Raw genomic sequence first — 20,080 nt, 5'->3', positions numbered from 1 at the left:
TACAGTTTCCCTCATACTTGAACAGAAAACACAATTTCCTAGAATAAGCAAAACATCTCCATACACTACTCAGGATAAAATTTTCACATGGAGTTTGATGCCGTTATTATCATCTATAAGCAGTACATACCCAAAACAACGCCACTGACACGGTATTTCCCAGTGTGCTCAGGCTCTGGTTCTGTAAGGATGAGATCTTCTACAGCTCCCTCCTGAACAGTAAGCAGCGGTGTATTGAGGATTTCTTTCTATCAAAAGAGAATGCAAGTTGAAAATAACTTGCTAAAAATAACTTGCATGTTAAATAATCACTACAATCCTTCCTGTTTTCATGCCCTGTTCTTACCTGCATGTTCTGCTTATAAAGCTTCCTATCAATTTGAGCTCTCAGACCCCAAACAGCTGGTCCCTTGCGCCGGTTTAATACTTTGTAATGTATACCAGACTGGTCACAGATTCGAGAACACAGGCCATCCAAGGCATCGACTTCCCTCATTAAATGCCCCTTTCCAATGCCACCAAAGGAAGGATTACAGGACATCTGACCTAAAGAGAACAGACATAAACAAAATAAATATATGAGCATCTTGCACATAGTGCGTGCTTGATAGGGAAATGTCTGTACAAGTGACTAGAATCAGGTGATTAAAAATAAAAAACTTGATGCAAACACTAAAACTGCTGAAGGCCCAGTGGGACGCAAGAGTTATTCAGGGCATCTTGGAAGACAAACCATTGCTGGACGTTTCTTTTGAATCTTTCTCTTGCACATATTTTTAGCACTTCATTACGCTGCCTCTTCCTTTACAATGTGATTTTGAAAACTTTACCTCATGAAACCTTCCTAAATCAAGCATAATTTAAGAAATTTCTTTGTACTGGTTCACAGTTATAATTAATTATGTCTTCCATAAAGGCCATCTGCTGATCCTGTGACCAGCATTTAGGCCTCCAAAAGTTTTCATGGTCTCCAGAGGGAGGCTGAATAGTGCTGTCATCATGGGTTAGTACCAAGGCAGAGTTCTGGTTCAGTGCCTATATTTACCACTTATAAGCTCTATGTGATCTTGGCAAGTTGTCTAATATTCTGTATCTCAGTGTCCCTACAGTAAAAACAGGGATGACAGCTGCGTAGATTATTTTCCTCCTTCCTTTGATATAGAACCACTGTTTATTTAGGTAAATACTCTTCCTGATGAGGCTTTGTGCTTGGGGAGTGTGACCTAAACTTAGTTTAGGGATAAATCTTTATTGATCTAAAGTAATCCTGTTCCTACTTGCCAGTGAGTGGTTTGGTGTTAAAAGACTTCTCTTTCATCATGAATGGCAAACACGTTTGTCAAAAAGTATTATTTCCCAGGTTATTAATAAAATAAAAAATTTTCTACCTCTGACTTTATTATGGCAGATGATATGACAGAATTGATACAGGACAATTCCTGCATTCTGTATTCCTATGGAAGTTTAACCTTCTAAGTCAAAGCTATCTTTCTGAGAACAAGCAGAAATACTTCATACTCCACAACATCAAAGTACCTTAAAAAAATGAGACTTTGATTTTAAGATAGAACTGTCATTCATTAAGCTCATTTATAAGAGTTATTAAATATCTCTGAAATCCATTTATTTAAAAAGAAAACTTAGGTCACACTGTATTGGTATAAAAATATAAATACAGGTTTTGATGGGAATTCCTTTATCCTTGACAAAACTACACCACTTATACTATTATCTGATCATCTTATTTCAATAATAATTTTTGTTCATTCAACTTTTAAAATTATTATTATTGAAATGCAGTACCTGCTTTTTACTTGGGTAATCACATAGCCTCTATCCAAAAGAATCGCTGTTAACAAAAGTATATATTTCTTCACAGTTACAAACTGAATGGTTATTTCTAAACAGTATTTCAGTACAGAAAGCATAGTTAACATTTCAATTACTGTTCCCTCGTAAGCAAAATGCACAAGGAAAGACACAGGCATGCATAATTTACAAGATAGTGTCCTGCTGCTGCTGCTGCTAAGTCACTTCAGTCGTGTCAGACTCTGTGCGACCCCACAGACGGTAGCCCACCAGGCTCCTCCGTCCCTGGGATTCTGCAGGCAAGAACACTGGAGTGGGTTGCCATTTCCTTCTCCAATGCATGAACGTGAAAAGTGAAAGTGAAGTCGCTCAGTCGTGTCCGACTCTTCGCGACCCCATGGACTCCAGCCTACCAGGCTCCTCCGCCCATGGGATTTCCCAGGCAGGAGTACTGGAGTGGGGTGCCATTGCCTTCTCCGAGATAGTGTCCTAGCTGGCCCTAGCTGGCATCTATGATGATGCCAGAGAGGGGTCTTGCTTTAAATTATGGCCGTCCAGCCACTGCTTGTGAAGTGCCAAAAACCACAGTCGGGTCCTAACCATAAAACTGGGGAATAAACATTCAGTATGAATATAAAATACAATTTAAAAAGTAGCCTCGTTCTTCAAAAGGGTTTCACAAAAATCTCGAGAAAAACACAATGGGTATTTAATAAACGAGTACTAATAACGTTGATTCACTCTTTAACCGAGGCAACAAGCTAGTAAAGGGCAAAAGACAACACTGAAATAAAGTATCACCAGTGTTCTTAAAAGTTTGTTCTTTTCTTAACGTATCTCTCCCCCAGTCCTCCTCCAACTAATTACCTCTGTCAACAGCAGCACAATTCGTGGTCCACAGAATAGCCGAGACCAGAGTTCCGGCCCGGTCCCGCCTGATCTGCGAAACACACATCAGGCTAAAACAATATTCGGTAGGATTCTCACCAGAGTAACGGGAGGAAAAGGTACTGGGAGGGGGAGGAGGACCCTGGCAGCGTGCGTCTCTCTGCAAGCCTCACACCGCGCCACTCACCGATGGTGTCCACTCGGTGCGTGAGCAGCAGAGTCCGGGAGCCGCACCGAGCTGCTGCGGCGGCGGCTTCGGTCCCTGCGTGTCCTCCGCCGATGACCACTACGTCGAAGTGCGGCGTCCAGGGCGCCGCGCTGTCACCGCCGAACCGGACCGACGCAAGGTGCTGTTTGATGAGGGAAGCCGCGACCCGGCGGCCACAGCCTCGGATACAGAACATTGCCAAGTCTGTAACTCTGATCCTGACACGAGCGAGGGGAAAACACTTAGGAGAGAAAGCCTTCAGGGAGCAGCCATCTTGCTATGATGTCACAGCGTCACGTCTACGTCCAGCGTCGCCGCTGATTGGCAGTTTGGCGCGACTTTCCTGGCGAAGCGCGTTGGTGTGCACGTGGATTGGTGCGCATGTACCTCGTTTCTTGCCTGGCGGAGGTTGTTGGATTACCTGTGGTTGGAGAAGGGGACGACAGAGGATGAGATGGTTGGATGGCATCACCGACTTAATGGACATGGGTTTGGGTGGACTCCGGGAGTTGGTGATGGCCTGGCGTGCTGCGGTTCATGGGGTCGCAAAGAGTCGGATACGACTGAGCGACTGAACTGAACCTCGTTTCTTGCCTGGCGCAGGAGGCTGTTTGTTGGATTACCTGTGGTTCTGGATTTTGGGGTCAGGGGAGACTTCTACTCAGTCATCTTTTGTTCTTTTCAGCGAAATGCTGCCCTAATCACCAGGTGACTGCCTACAAACAATAATTTAGGTCCCTTTGCTTTATAGGGCTTCCCTGGTAGCTCAGACGGTAAAGCGTCTGCCTACAATGCTGGAGACCCAGGTTCGATCCCTGGGTCGGGAAGATCCCCTGGAGAAGGGAATGGCAACCCACTCCAGTACTCCTACCTGGAAAATCCCATGGACTGAGGAGCCTGGTAGGCTACAGTCCATGGGGTCGCAGAGAGTCGGACACGACTGAGCGGGTTTTGTATTTTGTTTTGCTTTATATGAGTCTTCGAAATTTATGGTGCAGCCATCACCTTGCCTTCTGTTTATGAAGATTGGGATAGATTCCAGAGACATTCAAATGTATTTGTGGATGAAAGGTTCATGAAGGCTAGTTAGAAGAACTGAAAGGTTGAAGGTTAAATGTCCAGCCTTTTGGAACTGATAGTTTTAAAACCTCTTTGTGGTCAGGTACATCGCCTGCTCTGTGTGCATGCCCTAGTCAGCCAGTGTCTACCTCACCTACACCCTACTCACATGACTGACTTTCCTACATACTCTTGCCCCAGACCTTAGCTGGTGACTGCTGAGCCTGCTGAGGGGGTCATGACCCAGTAACTTAACCATGTAACTGCTAACCTCTCCCTTTCACTGGGAGGGAATTCTGCTGTGGTCTGTCCCCGCTGCAAGGTACGCAGTGGGGTGTCGCTGGAGGACCTTGTTGCAGACAAGCAAGCATTCCCTGTCCCTTAAACCATTGATGTCTCTGTGCTGACTCTAGGCTGTTTCTTGAGTTTTCAAGCTGTGCAAACACACCCTGATTGAGGGGAGGAGGGTAGTGTGCAACGCAACACCTTCTTTAGAAAGGAAAATTTTCACTGGTTGGATTGTGAAACGATCCATGTGGTCGTTTTATTATTCTGATTATTAATCTCTATCGAATACATAATTTTTGTCATTACATTATTAGTATCTTTCATACACAGTTTAAAGCTTACAGAAATACAAAACTTTGAGAGTTAAGGAACTTGTAACTTCCATCGGGGCCTTCGGACTTTCATCTCTAATAATTGTCAGCATTTTGTTGCTAATACCTTCTAATTTTTATTAAAATAAAGACTGCACCAGGTCTTATTTGTGGCATGCGAACATAGCTGTAGCATGTGGAATCTAGTTCCTCTGACAGGGATTGAACCCAGGCCCCCTGTGTTGGGAGCGTGGAGTTTTAGCCACTGGACCACCAGGAAATTCTCAGTGTCTCATTTTTTATAGTTATACCAATGCTACTGTTATTTTGCACATGTAATATGTTACATGTGATTATATTGTTTTTTAGTTTGCTGCTTTTTTAAACAATTTTTTTTTTACTATCTCTATGCCAATATATATGAATCTATCTATCTCACTTTTTAGTGATCTAGTCAGTTGTTTATATGAACCATAGTTTATTTTTGAGCAGATGGCTACAGCAGTTGATTGCTAGATGGTGGGCATTCCTGGTTTCCATCCTGCGTTCCCTCAGCGCTCACCATCCAGACATGTGGTGGCTTGATGGCTCCAACATCCTTTGTTTACTAATATGACAAGCAGCATTCTTAGTTCACATTTCTAATTTTTTGATATTATGATCATCTTTGTACATATATCTTTTAAAAGTTATGGGACTCTTGGGCTTCCTTGGTGGCACAGTGGTAAAGAACCCACCTGCCAATGCAGGAGCCATGAGTTTGATCCCTGCCTAATCCAAGAGGATCCCACCTGCTGCAGAGCGACTAAGCCCACGCACCACAACTACTGGAAGCCCATGCACTGCAACTTAAGAGTAGTCCCCACTTGCCGCAACTAGAGAAAAAGCCCTCACAGCAATGAAAACTCAGCAGAGCCAAAAATAACTAAATAAAAACTATTTAAAAAAAAGTTACGGGACTCATTATAAGTGAAAATTCTGGGTAAAAGGACTCCTCAATGTTTAAATTTTTCATAACTACTAAATTAACTTTCTAAAATCTTTGTGTCAGGTTGCATGGACAGTGTAAGATTATTTCATCTCATCGTAGCCAGCACTGGATTTTAATTTTTAATTATAAATGTATTTTCATTATCTTTTAATGAAAATATGTCATACTGTGATCTATATACACTGTTTGGTAACCTACTTTTTTTTTTTCTATTACAACATCATTATTTATTAAAGCACAGCATTCTGTACAACAAAGGGCCTTAACAATGGTCTATTCTCAGCCAAATTTCTCTGTAAGTTAGTTTCTCTTAATAAAAAACATGTTATACTTTACATTAATAATTTAACTGATGAGGAAGTTACCGTAATACCTATTTTAACATTGAACAAATCTAACCACCTATTGGACATTAATGTAAAATCCTGACATAGAATTTGATTTAAAACTTCTCAAAATAAATTTATTAAAGCAAGTTCCCTGTGAAAATATGTAAGAATGAAAGCCAGCATAATAGCAGGTGCAGTCTTTACATTTTATTAACCGTAAAAGATACTTTTTTAAAGAGTCTAATAGAGACATTAACTGTGCAAAACCTGATGAGATTTACAGTCTTAAATACAAGCACCAACACAGAAAGGAGATTGTGTCAGTTCAGTTCAGTCGCTCAGTCGTGTCCAACTCTCTGCGACCCCATGAATCGCAGCACGCCAGGCCTCCCCATCCATCACCAACTCTCGGAGTTCAACCAAACTCATATCCATCGAGTCGGTGATGCCATCCAGCCATCTCATCCTCTGTCGTCCCCTTCTCCTCCTGCCCCCAATCCCTCCCAGCATCAGAGTCTTTTCCAATGAGTCAACTCTTCACGTGAGGTGGCCAGAGTACTGGAGTTTCAGCTTTAGCATCAGTCCTTCAAATGAACACCCAGGACTGATCTCATTTAGGATGGACTGGTTGCATCTCCTTGCAGTCCAAGGAACTCACTCTCAAGAGTCTTCTCCAACACCACAGCTCAAAAGCATCAATTCTTCGCCGCTCAGCTTTCTTCACAGTCCAACTTTCATATCCATACATGACAACTGGAAAAACCATAGCCTTGACTAGATGGACCTCTGTTGGCAATGTAATGTCTCTGCTTTTTAATACACTATCTAGGTTGGTCATAACTTTCCTTCCAAGGAGTAAGCGTCTTTTAATTTCATGGCTGCAATCACAATCTGCAGTGATTTTGAAGCCCCAAAAAATAAAGTCTGACACTGTTTCCACTGTTTCCCCATCTATTTCCCATGAAGTGATGGGACCAGATGCCATGATCTTCATTTTCTGAATGGTGAGCTTTAAGCCAACTTTTTCACTCTCCTCTTTCACTTTGATCAAGAGGCTTTCTAGTTCCTTTTCACTTTCTGCCATAAGGGTGGTGTCATTGGCATATCTAAAGCTCCATTAAATCTACACTTAAGAGGATCTTTTCTTTATGTCAGCACAATCTCATTTATGAATTACACATGATATGCAGTTTAGGATCCATCTACATTATGTTTGTAACTGCGTGCCGCTGCTGCTAAGTCGCTTCAGTTGTGTCCGACTGTGTGTGACCCCATGGCCTGCAGCCTACCAGACTCCTCCGTCCATGGGATTTTCCAGGCAAGAGTACTGGAGTGGGGTGCCATTGTCTTCTCCTTGTAACCTACTTTTGCATATAATAGTTCATCATGGACATTTTTCTATGCCAAGGAATACAGGTTTATGTCATTTTCAAGGCTACACAACGTACTGTTTTATTAATAAGTATTTAAAAATTAGTAGCTTGAGCCTTTGATTAGAGAATCACAGGCCTACGTTTTCAATTTGACCATTCCTTTCACATGGTGTATATTTATTTTTAACTATTTATTTGTTTATTGGCTGTGGTGGCCTGTGCTGCTGTGGGGGCCTTCCTCTATTTGTGGCCAACAGGGGCTGCTCTCTAGTTGCAGTGCACTGGCTTCTCATTGTGGTGACTTCTCTTGTTGTAGAGGACAGGCTTTAGGCTTCAGTATTTGCAGCTCCTGGACTCTGGAATAAAGCCAAAGTGAGCTGCAATTACAGGGGGCATGATCCTGCCCACAACAGATGATAGGAAATGCTTCTTAAAATAATTGATTTATGAAATGGACTTGAAGTCAGTCATCCTAAAAGGAAAGCACAGTGGTTGGATTCCTTATTATCTGGCCTCCAAATACCTTCTTAGTCTTTTTTCTTTTGCATTTGCTGTTCCTTCAGCCTGTAATACATTTTTCCTTTAACCCTTGCCCTGCAACCACATCTCCCCACAAACTTTATGGTATTTCATGCTTAAAAAAAGAAGAATAGCATTCAGCAGAAAAGGAAGTTAACTGTAGGCAAGAAGGTGGACATTTGTATGGTAATCTTCCCCTTCACAGCTGTTTCTTTTTTGTAATACTGGATTATAACATGATGTGCTTCACCTGCACCATATTATGGGCTTCCTAGATGGCACTAGTGATAGAGAATCCACCTACCAATGCAGGAGACACAAGAGACACAGGTTCAATCCGTCGGGCCCCGGGAAGAGGAAACAGCAACTCACTCCAATATTCTTGCCTGAAGAATTCCGTGGACAGAGAAACAGGCTACAGTCCATGGGGCTGCAGAGAGTCAGACACAGCTGTGGAACTGAGCACAGGTTCCACACTGTATTTCTTCTCTGTATACACTACAGAAGGGTACTCACCACCAAAAGTGTAGTTTCCACCAGTCACCATACAGTTGACCCCCTTTACCCATTCACTTTCCTTCCACTCCTTTTTCCCTCTGGTAACCAATACTCTGCTCTCTATATCTGTGTGTTTTTGTTTGGTTTGGTTAGTTCACATATTTTGGTTTGTTTAAATTCCACCTATGAGTAAAATCATATGCTGTTTGTCTTTCTCCATCTGATATATCTCACTTTGCATAATATCCTCAATATTGTTGCACATGGAAAGATTTCATCTTTTAATGGCTGAGTAGTAGTCCATTGTACATATAGACCCATCTTCTTTTTTCATTCATCTGTCAATGGGCACTTAGGCTATTTCCATATCTTGCCTATTGTTAATTTTAATAATACTGTGGTGAACAAAGGGGTACATATCTTTTCAAATTGGTGTTTTTTTGAAATTCGTCAGATAAATACCCAGAAGTGGAATAATGGGATCATATGGTACTTCCTTGGGCTTCCCTGGTGGCTCAGATGGTAAAGAATCTGCCTGCAATGCGGGAGACCTGGGTGTCAGGTTGAACCTTGGTATCTTCATTTTGTCAATCCCCTGCTACTCCCTCTATTATGTGGAAACTGCGGGAAACGTCTTCCTGCAATGTTCCTCCAGCAATTTCTACTGAAAAAAGTTACCATAGTGGGCACTTTCAAAGAGAAATGCTTGGGCTTCCCTGGTGGCTCAGTTGTAAAGAATCTACTGGCCAATGCAGGAGACACTGGTTTGATCCCTGGTCCAGGAGTATCCCATATGCCACGGAGCAACTAGGCCCATGTGCCACAACCAGTGAGCCCAGGCTCCAGAGCCGGGAGCTGCAACTACTGAGCCCATGTGCCACAACTACTGAAGCCCGCACGCCTAGAGCCCATACTATGCAACAAGAGAAGCCACAGCAATTATAAGCTTGAGCATTGCAACCAGAGAGTAGACCCAGCAAAGGCAAAAATTTTTCTTAAATATATAATTGATTTAAAATAAATAAATAAAAGAGGAATGCTTAGCGGAATTCTGTTTATCAGTAAGCTTTTATTGAAGGGCGTGTTTGAAGCTGAGAGGCATTAAGGGGATAACCCACCCTCTTCCCCTGGGTATCCCCTCCTTTAACTTTTGCTCAAGTGTCATTCTCTCACTATTTTACTGAGAGTGAAAGTTGCTCAGTCTTGTCCGATTCTTTGCGACCCCACGGACTACACAGTCCGTGGAATTCTCTAGGCCAGAATACTGCAGTGGGTAGCCTTTCCCTTCTCCAGCCCAGGGATCAAACCCAGGTCTCCCACACTGCGGGTGTATTCTTTACCAGCTGAGCCACAAGGAAAGCTGAAGAATATTGGAGTGGGTAGCCTATCGCTTCTCCAGCAGGTCATCCTCACCCAGGAACAGAACCGGGGGTTCTCCTACATTGCAGGCATATTCTTTACCAATTGAGCTATCAGGAAATCAGTAGAATGGGAAGGACTAGAGATCTCAAGAAAATTAGAGATAGCAAGGGAACATTTCATGCAAAGATGGGCACAGTAAAGGACAGAAATGGTATGGGCCTAATGGAAGCAGAAGATATTAAGAAGAGGTGACAAGAATACATGGAAGAACTATACAAAGAAGATCTTAATGACCCAGATAACCACAATGGTGTGATCACTCACCCAGAGCCAGACATTCTGGAGTCTGAAGTTAGGTGGGTCTTAGGAAGCATCAATGAATGTTGAGTTTTAAGCCAGCTTTTTCACTCTCCTCTTTCATTTTCATCAAAAGGCTCTTCAGTTCCTCTTTTTTCTTGCTGCCATAAGGGTGGTGTCATCTGCATATCTGAGGTTATTGATATTTCTCCCAGCAATCTTGATTCCAGCTTGTGCTTCACCCAGCCTGGCATTTCACATGATGTACTCTGCATATAAGTTGGAGGTGATGGAAGTCCAGCTTTCAAGTCCTGAAAGATGATACTGTTAAAGTGCTAGACTCAATATGCCAGCAAATTTGGAAAACTCAGCAGTGGTCACAGGACTGGAAAAGGTCAATTTTCATTCCAATCCCAAAGAAAGGCAATGCCAAAGAATGTTCAAACTACTGCACAATTGCACTCACCTCACACGCTAGCAAAGTAATGCTCAAAATTCTCCAAGCCAGGCTTCAACAATACATGAAGCGAGAACTTCCAGATGTTCAAGCTAGATTCAGAAAAGGCAGAGGAACCAGAAATCAAATTGTCAATATCTGTTGGATCATCGAGAAAGTAAGAGAGTTCCAGAAAAAACACCTACATCTGCTTTATTGACTATGCCAAAGCCTTTGACTGTGTGGATCACAACAAATGGACTCGTTCCAAATTGAGAAAGGGAAAGGAGTACATCAAGGCTGTATATTGTCACCCTGCTTATTTAACTTATATGCAGAGTACAACATGTGAAATGCCAGGCTGGGTGAAGCACAAGCTGGAATCAAGATTGCTGGGAGAAATATCAATAACCTCAGATATGCAGATGACACCACCCTTATGGCAGCAAGCAAAGAGGAACTGAAGAGCCTTTTGATGAAAATGAAAGAGGAGAGCGAAAAAGCTGGCTTAAAACTCAACATTCAGAAAGCTAAGATCATGGCATCTGGTCCCATCACTTCATGGCAAATAGATGGGGAAACAATGGAAACAGTGACAGACTTTATTTTCTTGGGCTCCAAAATCACTGCATATGGTGACTGCAACCATGAAATCAAAAGATGCTTGTTCCTTGGAAGAAAAGCTATGACCAACCTAGACAGCATATTAAAAAGCAGAGACATTGCTTTGCTGACCAAGGTCAAAGCTTGGTCAAAGCTTCTTTCATAGCTTCTAGTCAAAGCTATGGTTTTTCCAGCAGTCATGTTTGGATGTGAGAGTTGGACCATAAAGAAAGCTGAGCGCCGAAGAATTGATGCTTTTGAAATGTGGTTTGGAGAAGACTCTTGAGAGTCACTGGGACTGCAAGGAGATCCAACCAGTCAATCATAAAGGAAATCAGTCCTGAATATTTACTGGAAGGACTGATGCTGAAGCTGAAGCTCCAATACTTTGGACACCTGATGGGAAGAGCTGACTCACTGAAAAAGACCCTGATGCTGGGAAAGATTGAAGGCAGGAGAAGGTGACGACAGAGGATAAGATGGTTGGATATGAGTTTGAGCAAGCTCCAGGCGTTGGTAATGGACAGGGAGGCCTGGCATGCTGCAGTCTGTGGGGTTGCAAAGAGTCAGATACAACTGAGCAACTGAACTGAACCGAACACTATTTTAATATTGTACGATTCCTCATTCCTGATTTTTCTTTTGCACTATTTTTTTTTCCTGTTATTTCTTGCACTGTTTTCCCCTGGTAGCTCAGACAGTAAAGAAGCTGCCTGCAAGGTGGGATCCCTTGAGTCCCACCTTGGGGATCTCCAAGAGCCCCTGGAGAAGGGAATGGCTACCCACTCCAGTATCCTTGGACAGAGGAACCTGGCAGACTATAGTCCATGGGGTTGCAAACAGTCGGACATGACTGAGCAACTAACATTTCACTTCAACCCTTAAATGGTCCCATGTTCCATATGTTATTTGGGCTTCCTTGGTGCCTCAGGTGGTAAAGAATCTGCCTGCAGTGCAAGAGACTGTGTTCAATCCCTCAGTCGGAAAGATCCCCTGCAGAAGGGAATGGCAACCCACTCTAGTATTCTTGCCTAGAGAATTCCATGGACAGACGAGCCTGGTGGGCTACAGTCCATGGGATCCCAGAGTTGGACATGACTGAGCGTCTTCCACTTTTTAAAATACAGCTCATCATTTTCTGTGATATGGAGTAATTTATGTATGTGTTATTTTATTGTGTTTTTCCCTGCCAGAGTGCAAGCTCTAGGAGGGCAAGATCTTTGTTTATCAGTATATTGTGAGCGCCTATGCTTGAGCTTGGCACATAGTATTTGTGCCAAATATTTGTTGAATAAGTGAATTACTGAGATAAACATGGGACATAAAATAAAATATATAAAATCATCTAGGTAAAATATATACCCATAAGCAAATCTCTTGTGTTTTCCTACCTGATAAAGTCCAAACTCCATATAGTCATTCCTTCTGTGATTTGGACATTGATTGCTGCTGCGAGATTGAGCAAGGAATGTTTTCCTTTTTTGACAGGTCAGCAGAAGAGGTACTTGATTGTGGTCTTGTGGCCTGTTGCTTGCACGCTTTTGGTTAAGCTAACACTAGTGCACTTTGAAAACAGCTAGAAGACAACATTCTCCACTACTCTTGACTGGAAAATCCCATGGACAGAGGAGCCTGGTAGGCTGCAGTCCATGGGGTCTCAAAGAGTGGGACACGACTGAGCGAATTCACTTTCACTTTTCACTTTCATGCATCGGAGAAGGAAATGGCAACCCATTCCAGTGTTCTTGCCTGCAGAATCCCAGGTATGAGGGAGCCTGGTGGGCTGCCGTCTATGAGGTTGCACAGGGTAGGACATGACTGAAGCGACTTAGCAGCAGCAGCAGCCGCAGAAGACAGCATTAAGCCGGCTACCTCAGCATTTACAGGATTTCAGGACAGGCATGGAGCCCTTGGAGGACAAAAACAGAATCACAGAGCAGAGGTCTTCAATGTGGAAGAGGCATACTCCTGCACATCCTGGAAGACAGTCCGAGGGACCTGAGATTTTAAGGAAATGGCTTCCAACTTTCAGCTTCCGTTTTACTCTTGCCTGAAATTGGTCTGCTTGAGAAGTCTGACTACACACTAGTCCTCCTTCCATTTTACAAAAGAAAGACATCTTTTAAAATTCAGAGAAGGATATATCAAAATAGTGGTTTCAAGGAAACCTTTTAGAAAAGTAATCAAGGCATTTTGTCCCTTGACAGATGAATGGAAAACAATGTGTTTTATATACATACCTATCAATTCAGTCAGTCGTGTCAGACTCTTTGAGACCGCATGGACTCCACCACATCAGGCCTCCCTATCCCCCACCAACTCCGGACTTTGCTCAAACTTATGCCCATCAAGTTGGTGATGCCATCCAACCATCTCATCGTCTGTCGTCCTCTTCCCCTCTACATACATGTAATACAATGAAATTATTCAGCCTTAAAAAGGAAGGCTGAGGTGTGCTACAACATAGAGAAACCTTGAGGACTTTATTATTGAATAAGCTCATCATGAAAGGAAAAATATGATTCCACTTACATAAGGAACCTGGATGGTCAGATTAGAGACAGAAGGGTGCTTTCCAGAAGACAGAGCAAGCAGGAGGGAATGGGGTGTTAGTTTAATGGGTAGAGTTTCAGTTTTTCAAGATGAAAAATTCTTGAGACTGATGGTGGCGATGGTTTCACCCTGAACTGTACACTTAAAATGGTTAGGATGGTTAAAAAAAAAAAGAAAAAGTACCAAGGCACGCTAAACCTAGGACTTTCTATCAAACATGTATTTCTGTAAAGGACTTGGCTTTAGAAATCGATACTTAAAAGCTTGTATTGAAATACTCTGGAATCACAACGGCCGAAGCAGTATTATTTAAAAATATAAGTGCTGATGTGCCGATGTTTGATGGGCTTTTGAGAACCAGCGGATAAAACTCACCAATAAGAACTTTACACTTTGATTGTGGGTGCTTTTAAAACGATGTTTTAAAAAAAGGTTAAGTAATATTTATTCCCTATTCAATCCATATTATTCAATCCAATTATTATTCAATATTCAATCTTTATGATTCCACCTAGTAAAAAAAAATCTGTTTACTATTAATAAGAAAATCCTTCACTTATACTTGCATTTAGAAAGTTGCTCCGTCAAGTTCAATGTGTGAGATAGTTTTTCCCAAATGTTCTTAGGCGATACGCCATTAAACGCCTCTCGCTTTCAGAGCTCTTTTGCGCTTTCCTCGGTTCGGTTCTGCCTAGTTCCCAAGCCACAAGGCAGCGCTCGACGCAAGGAAATCCAGCGGACACCTGGGCGCGCGCGCGCTCGCGCGGCCCCGCGCTTCTGAGGCGGGGACGTGCCTCCGCGTGACCGCCCCGCCCCGCCAGGTTTTCCGCGCGTGCGCCTCACCGCGTTCGCTCAGTTCCCGCCACATTTTTAAGTTTCATTTCTTACCGCGACTGCCGGTTCCTCCTCCCGCGCGGCCTGTTCCCCGAGCTGGTCTCCCTTAGGGAAACAAGAGAACGCCAGCCATGGCCCCACCGCGGGGAAAGGCGACGCGGAGAGCTTCGGAAACCGCCTCCGGGGTCTCGGCGCCGGCTGTGGAGGGCGGAGCGTCCGCGGCGCCCAGCGAGCCCGCGGCTGTCCCCGAGGCCGCCCGGCCCCGCGCTCGCAGGTGCGGTCCCGCTGGGGCGTCGGGCTCCCGGAGGGAGAAGAGCCGCCTGGATCCTCGGGAGAAGCCGCAGGTGCGCGCGCGGGCGGCCCGCGCCGAGGACCAGGCGGAGGGCCTGGCGGCTCCGACCGCGGACGCAGAGCCTCCCGCGGACCCCGGGCACCCCTTGCCCAGGGCTACCGCTCGCAGCCGGGCGACCCCGAGCTCTGCTCGGGCGCGGAGACCCCAGTCCGGGCCCCCGGAAGGCCCCGGCCCGTGGGCCCCCGCTCCGCATCTCGGGCGAAGGGAGGAGGCGCCCGGTGCCTGGAAGCCCCGGGCCGTGCTGGAGAAGTTGAAGCTGAGCCGTCAGGCGATATCCATGGCGGCGGAGGTGGTGAACAGGTTGGTGGACCACCTGCTGCGGCGGCTGAACAGTTGCGAGTCGGAGTTCAAAGGCGTCGACCTGCTCCGCACCGGGAGCTACTACGAGCGCGTGAAGGTGAGCCGCCGGGCGCCTCCTCCGCGCCCCTCACTTCGCTTCGGAAGTAATGCTTGAGTGAGTGGTCTGTGACACCTGATAAAACGCTGATTTGTTTTGCCTTTCCATCTAGATTGTAAACTGCACCGTCAGAGAATGTTTTACATCATTTTGAACCCTATATGGCTGCTCATTGTTATTGGTCACAACTTGGAACCCTATATGGCTGCTCATTTTATTGGTGTGGGCTCAGTGCTATTTGAAGTTCATTGTTGAAGCCGAAACTCCAATATTTTGACCACCTGGAAGAGCTGACTCATTTGAAAAGACCTTGATGCTGGGAAAGATTGAAAGCTGGAGAAGGGGATGACAGAGGATGAGATGGTTGGATGGTATCACCGACTCAATGGGCATGAGTTTGAGTAAACTCCGGGAGTTGATGATGGACAGGGAGGCCTGGCGTGCTGCAGTCCATGGGGTCGCAAAGAGTCGGACATGACTGAGTGACTGAGCTGAACAGTGCTATTTGAGCTTCCCGGGTTAGCACAGTGGTCAAGAATCGCCTGCCAATGTGGGACACCTGAATTCGATCTCTGTATGGCGAAGATGCCCTGGAGTAGTAGTTGTTCTGTCACTAAGTCGTGTTTGTCTGACTCTTTGCCACACCATGGACTGCAGCGCACCAGGCTTCCCCGTCCTTCACCATCTCTGGGAGTCTGTTCAAACTCCTGTCCATTGACTGTGTGATGCCATGGAACCATCTCATCCTCTGTCTCTCCCTTCTCCCCCTGCCCTCAATCTTTCCCATCATCAGAGTCTTTTCTAATGAGTCAGCTCTTCCAGGTGGCCAAAGTGTTGGAGCTTCAGCTTTAGCATCAGTCCTTCTAATGAATATTCAGGGTTGATTTACTTTAGGATTGACTAGTTTGATTTCTTTGCTGTCCAAAGGACTCTGAAGAGTCTTCTCCAGCACCACAGTTTGAAAGCATCAGTTCTTCACAGGTCCAGCCTTCTTTTAGGTCCATCTCTCACATCCATACATGGCTACTGGAAAAAGCATAGCTTTGACTAGATGGACTTTTTTTGGCAAAGTGATGTTTCTGCTTTTTAATACACTGTCTAGGTTGGTCATAGCTTTTCTTCCAAGGAGCAAGTATCTTTTAATTTCATGGCTGCAGTCACTGTCCACAGTGATTTTGGAGCCCAGGAAAATAAAATCTGCCACAGTTTCTGTATATTCTCCTTCTATTTGCCATGAAGTGATGGGACTGGATGCCATCATCTTAGTTTTCTTAATGGTGAATTTTAAGCCAGCTTTTTACTTTGCTTTCAGCTTCATGAAGAGGCTCTTTAGTTCCTCTTCATTTTCTGCCATTAGGTGGTATCATCTGCCAGATGGTGATATCTGCATATCTGAAAGTGAAAGTGAAGTCACTAAGTTGTGTCCAACTCTTTGTGACCCCATAGACTGTAGCCTATCAGTCTCCTCAGTCCATGGAATTTTCCAGGCAAGAGTACTGGAGGTTATTGATATTTCTCCCTGCAATCTTGATTCCAGCTTGAGTTTCATCCAGCCTGTCATCTGCATGATGTACTCTTCATAGAAGTTAATTAAGTAGAGTGACAATATACAGCCTTGACTTACTCGTTTCTTAGTTTGGAACCAGTCCGTTGTTCCATGTTCGGTTCTAACTGTTGCTTCTTGACCTGCATACAGATTTCTCAGGAGGTAGGTAAGGTGGTCTGGTATTCCCATCTCTTAAAGAATTTTCCACAATTTGTTGTGATCCACACAGTCAAAGGCTTTAGCATAATCAGTGAAGCAGAAGTAGATGTATTTCTGGAATTCTCTTGCTTTATCTGTGGTCCAGCAGATGTTGGCAATTTGATCTCTGGTTCCTCTGCTTTTTCTAAATCCAGCTTGTACATCTGGAAGCTCTTGGTTCACTTACTGTTGAAGCCTAACTTGAAGGATCTTGAGCATTACTTTGCTAGCGTGTGAAATGGGTGCAATTGTGTGGTAGTTTGAACATTCTTTGGCATTGTCCTTCTTTGGAATTGAAATGAAAACTGATCTTTTCCAGGCCTGTGTCCATTGCTGAGTTTTCCAAATTTGCTGCCAGTTTGAGTGCAGCACTTAAAACGGCATCATCTTGAAGGATTTTAAATAGCTCAGCTGGAATTCCATCATCTCCACTAGCTTTTTTTTGCAGTAATGCCTCCTTAGGCCCACTTGACTTCACTCTCCAAGATGTCTGGCTCTGGTTAGTGACCACACCATCGTGGTTATCCGAGTCATTAAGACTTTTTTTTTTGTACCGTTCTTCTGGAGTAGCAAATGGCAACCCACTCCAGTATTCTTGCCTGGAAAATTCCAAGGACTGAGGAGTCTGGCAGGACAGACCACTTGGTCCCAACAGGTTGAACAGGACGGAGCAGGAACGCATGCAGGATATTTATCACAGGAAGATGTAGTGTATGTACCTGGTTTTGGATTTTAAATGCTTTTAGCACTGAAGACCTCTCATAATTTCATCTAAAGCTACTTGAAAGCCAAGTGAGCAAAACTTATATCAACTATCTGTCTAGAGCATGATTCTTATTACATAAATATCAAACTGTTCAGTTCTATGGATGGTTCAAAGGAAAAGAGAAAGTTATTAGTTAGAACTCAAGGACAATTAAGACCTTTACAGAGCAGTGTCCAATCAGAATCACTGTCCTTTTTATTTTTTAAAAACTTTATTTTATATTGGAGTATAGTTGATTATCAGTGTTGTGATAGTTTCAGGAGTACAGCAAAATGATTCATTTATACATATACATGTATCCTTTTTCAAATTCTTTTCCCATTTAGATTGTTATATTGAGCAGAGTTCCTTGTTATCCATTCACAAGTCTCCTTTTTAAAATCAAGCTGATGAAAAGAAACCCAATGAAATTTGTTTTATCTAAAACATATATTGATTTAAAAAAATTGATTATAAAAGGTCTTCATGTTCATTTTAGAGTTGACCCAGTGCCTGCCCTCCAGTAGTAGACCATGGCACAGCAGTATGAACCCTCCATACTTCTGTCCTCAGCCTCTCCCATATTTGCCAGTGTTCTGTGTTGATGTCCCTGGAAAATTCAGAAAAGCACATAAAAGAACAATATTATTGCTTTTTATTTTGTTCACTGTTATTTTGGTGTATTTTTTAGTTTATGCATGCACTTGAATTTCAAAATGGGATTCTAAACTTTGTGACCTGATACCATTACTTTGAAAAGTAAAAGACACTTCTCATTAACCTTTCACTTGGATTCATGTTGATGCATTTCCATTCATGTATGTAATATCAAATTCTGGGTGAAAATATGGAAATTTTCTTGTAGAAATTCTCTGTGGGATTACCAGTTCATATGTTGTTTTTTTCAATCCCCAGCACCTCACCTCAACCCCCATCTAAGCCAGCATCTTTCACCTGAACTTTTGCCTTTCTGATCTCCTTATTTACCTTCTTGTATTATCTTCTCCACAGATGCCAGAGTAAATTTTCAAAAATAGAAAGCTAAAACCTGCATTCTCAATGAACATGGTGGAATAAATCTGAACTCCTTTCTGGGATCTACATGTCCTCGCAGAATCTGGGCCCTGGCCTCCTCTTCAGCTTTGTTTCATGTCATCTTCCTCTTGTCCACATGAACCTATTTTTTGCTCATTGAGCTAAAATTTTAAATGTTAAAATTTTGACAATTCCAAGTTTGAGGAAGCAACTGAAACTCCCTTATGTTGATGATGGGAGGATAAATTGGTACTTCTTTTGAAAACTAAAAATTTTTCTAAAGTTAAAGGTTTGCCTGTCCTATGGTCCAGCAGTCCCATTCCTGGGTGTATAACCAATAGAAATGAGTGCCCATGGCCACCCAAAGACATATGTAAGAATGCTCAGAATAACTATAATAATTAAACTCAGAACTATTTGTAGTAAAAATTGGAAACAATATTCAACAACAGAATACATAAATCTATTTTGGTATATTCCATTAATTCAATGGAATACTATAAAGAATGAGAAAGAACTGCCACTATAGATACAGTGATATGGATGAATCTCACAAACAATGATGAATGAAAGAAGTCAGATGTAAAGAGTTCCTACTATATGATTTAGTTTATATGATGTTCCCAAACAGGCAAACCTAACATTTGCTGTTAGAAGTCAGGGTCGTGTCTACTCTTGATGGAGGTTTCTGATCAGAAGTGGGACTGCTGCTGGGCATGGCGGTAGAATGTAGAATTTAGAATGTCCACAAGGCTCATTGTCCTTACCGAGATTCAGCCATTTTTCTTGAATAAATCCTCCTTGGATTGTTGCAGGTCATTTGGTTAATTTACAGAGACCTGAAAAAGCTGAATTTGACCATTTCTGGAGGAGTGGATTTTCAGAGGCTTGTACTTCATTCCCACGGATGGCACTTCAAGTGTTTGTTTTACCCTTGTAGTATCTCCAAGTCAGCTTGGGCTACCATAACAAAATATCATAGACTGAGAGGCTTAAACAGTAGACATTTATTTTCTCACAATTCTGGAGGTTGGAAGTCCATGATTAGGGTGCCAGAATGGCTAGGTTCTGGTGAGGGCTCTCAGCCTGCTTTGCAGATCTTGTCCCTGTATCCTCACCGTGTTCCTCAGCACGTGTACAGAGGGACATGACTGATCTCACTTCTTCCAGTCCTGTCAACTAAGACCCTCCCCTTTATGATCTCATTTAACCTTCATTAATTCCTAAAAGCCCTGACATTGAGGGCTAGGGCTTCAGTATATGAGTTTGGAGAGGATATAGTCCACACACCGCCTGGTACATCTCAATGTGGACTAGCCACATTGATGTGGGAGGCAAAAAACATAGGGCCACCAGATAATTGTGTTCAATAAGACAGTCCAGTACCCGTATTTGAAGCTTACCGTTAATGAGTGAAAGACTTGTGCATTTAAAATATTTATTTTTTAT

At 43.3% G+C, this 20,080-nt stretch overlaps 2 protein-coding genes and 1 long non-coding RNA gene across 4 annotated transcripts in view; 1 reads left to right on the top strand and 2 right to left on the bottom strand.

Annotated features, from left to right (window-relative positions):
* The window catches only part of MTO1 (mitochondrial tRNA translation optimization 1), a 30,961-nt gene extending 27,761 nt beyond the window's left edge, over positions 1-3,200 (bottom strand). The window contains exons 1-3 of the mRNA XM_015097285.4: positions 2,885-3,200; positions 347-546; positions 131-248 (exon numbers count right to left, since the gene is read on the bottom strand). Coding sequence (XP_014952771.2) covers positions 131-248; positions 347-546; positions 2,885-3,101 — 535 coding nt within the window. The 5' untranslated portion in view covers positions 3,102-3,200. The remainder of the gene's footprint in view (positions 1-130; positions 249-346; positions 547-2,884) is intronic.
* A 2,875-nt stretch (positions 3,201-6,075) lies between these two features.
* Positions 6,076-14,346, bottom strand: LOC132660225 (uncharacterized). Of its 2 annotated transcripts, none has more exons than XR_009601584.1 (4): positions 10,399-14,346; positions 9,960-10,243; positions 8,080-8,205; positions 6,076-7,728 (listed from the first exon to the last, which is right to left on the bottom strand). It is a non-coding gene; the product is annotated as an uncharacterized LOC132660225 (long non-coding RNA). The 2 variants fall into 2 exon arrangements; XR_009601585.1 differs by having other exon boundaries at positions 6,076-7,612.
* The window catches only part of CGAS (cyclic GMP-AMP synthase), a 22,573-nt gene continuing 16,823 nt past the window's right edge, over positions 14,331-20,080 (top strand). Inside the window, exon 1 of the mRNA XM_027972282.3 lies at positions 14,331-15,107. Within this exon, the coding sequence (XP_027828083.1) occupies positions 14,490-15,107 (618 nt within the window). The 5' untranslated portion in view covers positions 14,331-14,489. The remainder of the gene's footprint in view (positions 15,108-20,080) is intronic.

This window comes from Ovis aries, chromosome 8, assembly GCF_016772045.2.
Source record: "Ovis aries strain OAR_USU_Benz2616 breed Rambouillet chromosome 8, ARS-UI_Ramb_v3.0, whole genome shotgun sequence".
Taxonomy (NCBI): Eukaryota; Metazoa; Chordata; class Mammalia; order Artiodactyla; family Bovidae; genus Ovis; species Ovis aries.
This window is presented reverse-complemented; position numbering and strand designations above follow the sequence as displayed.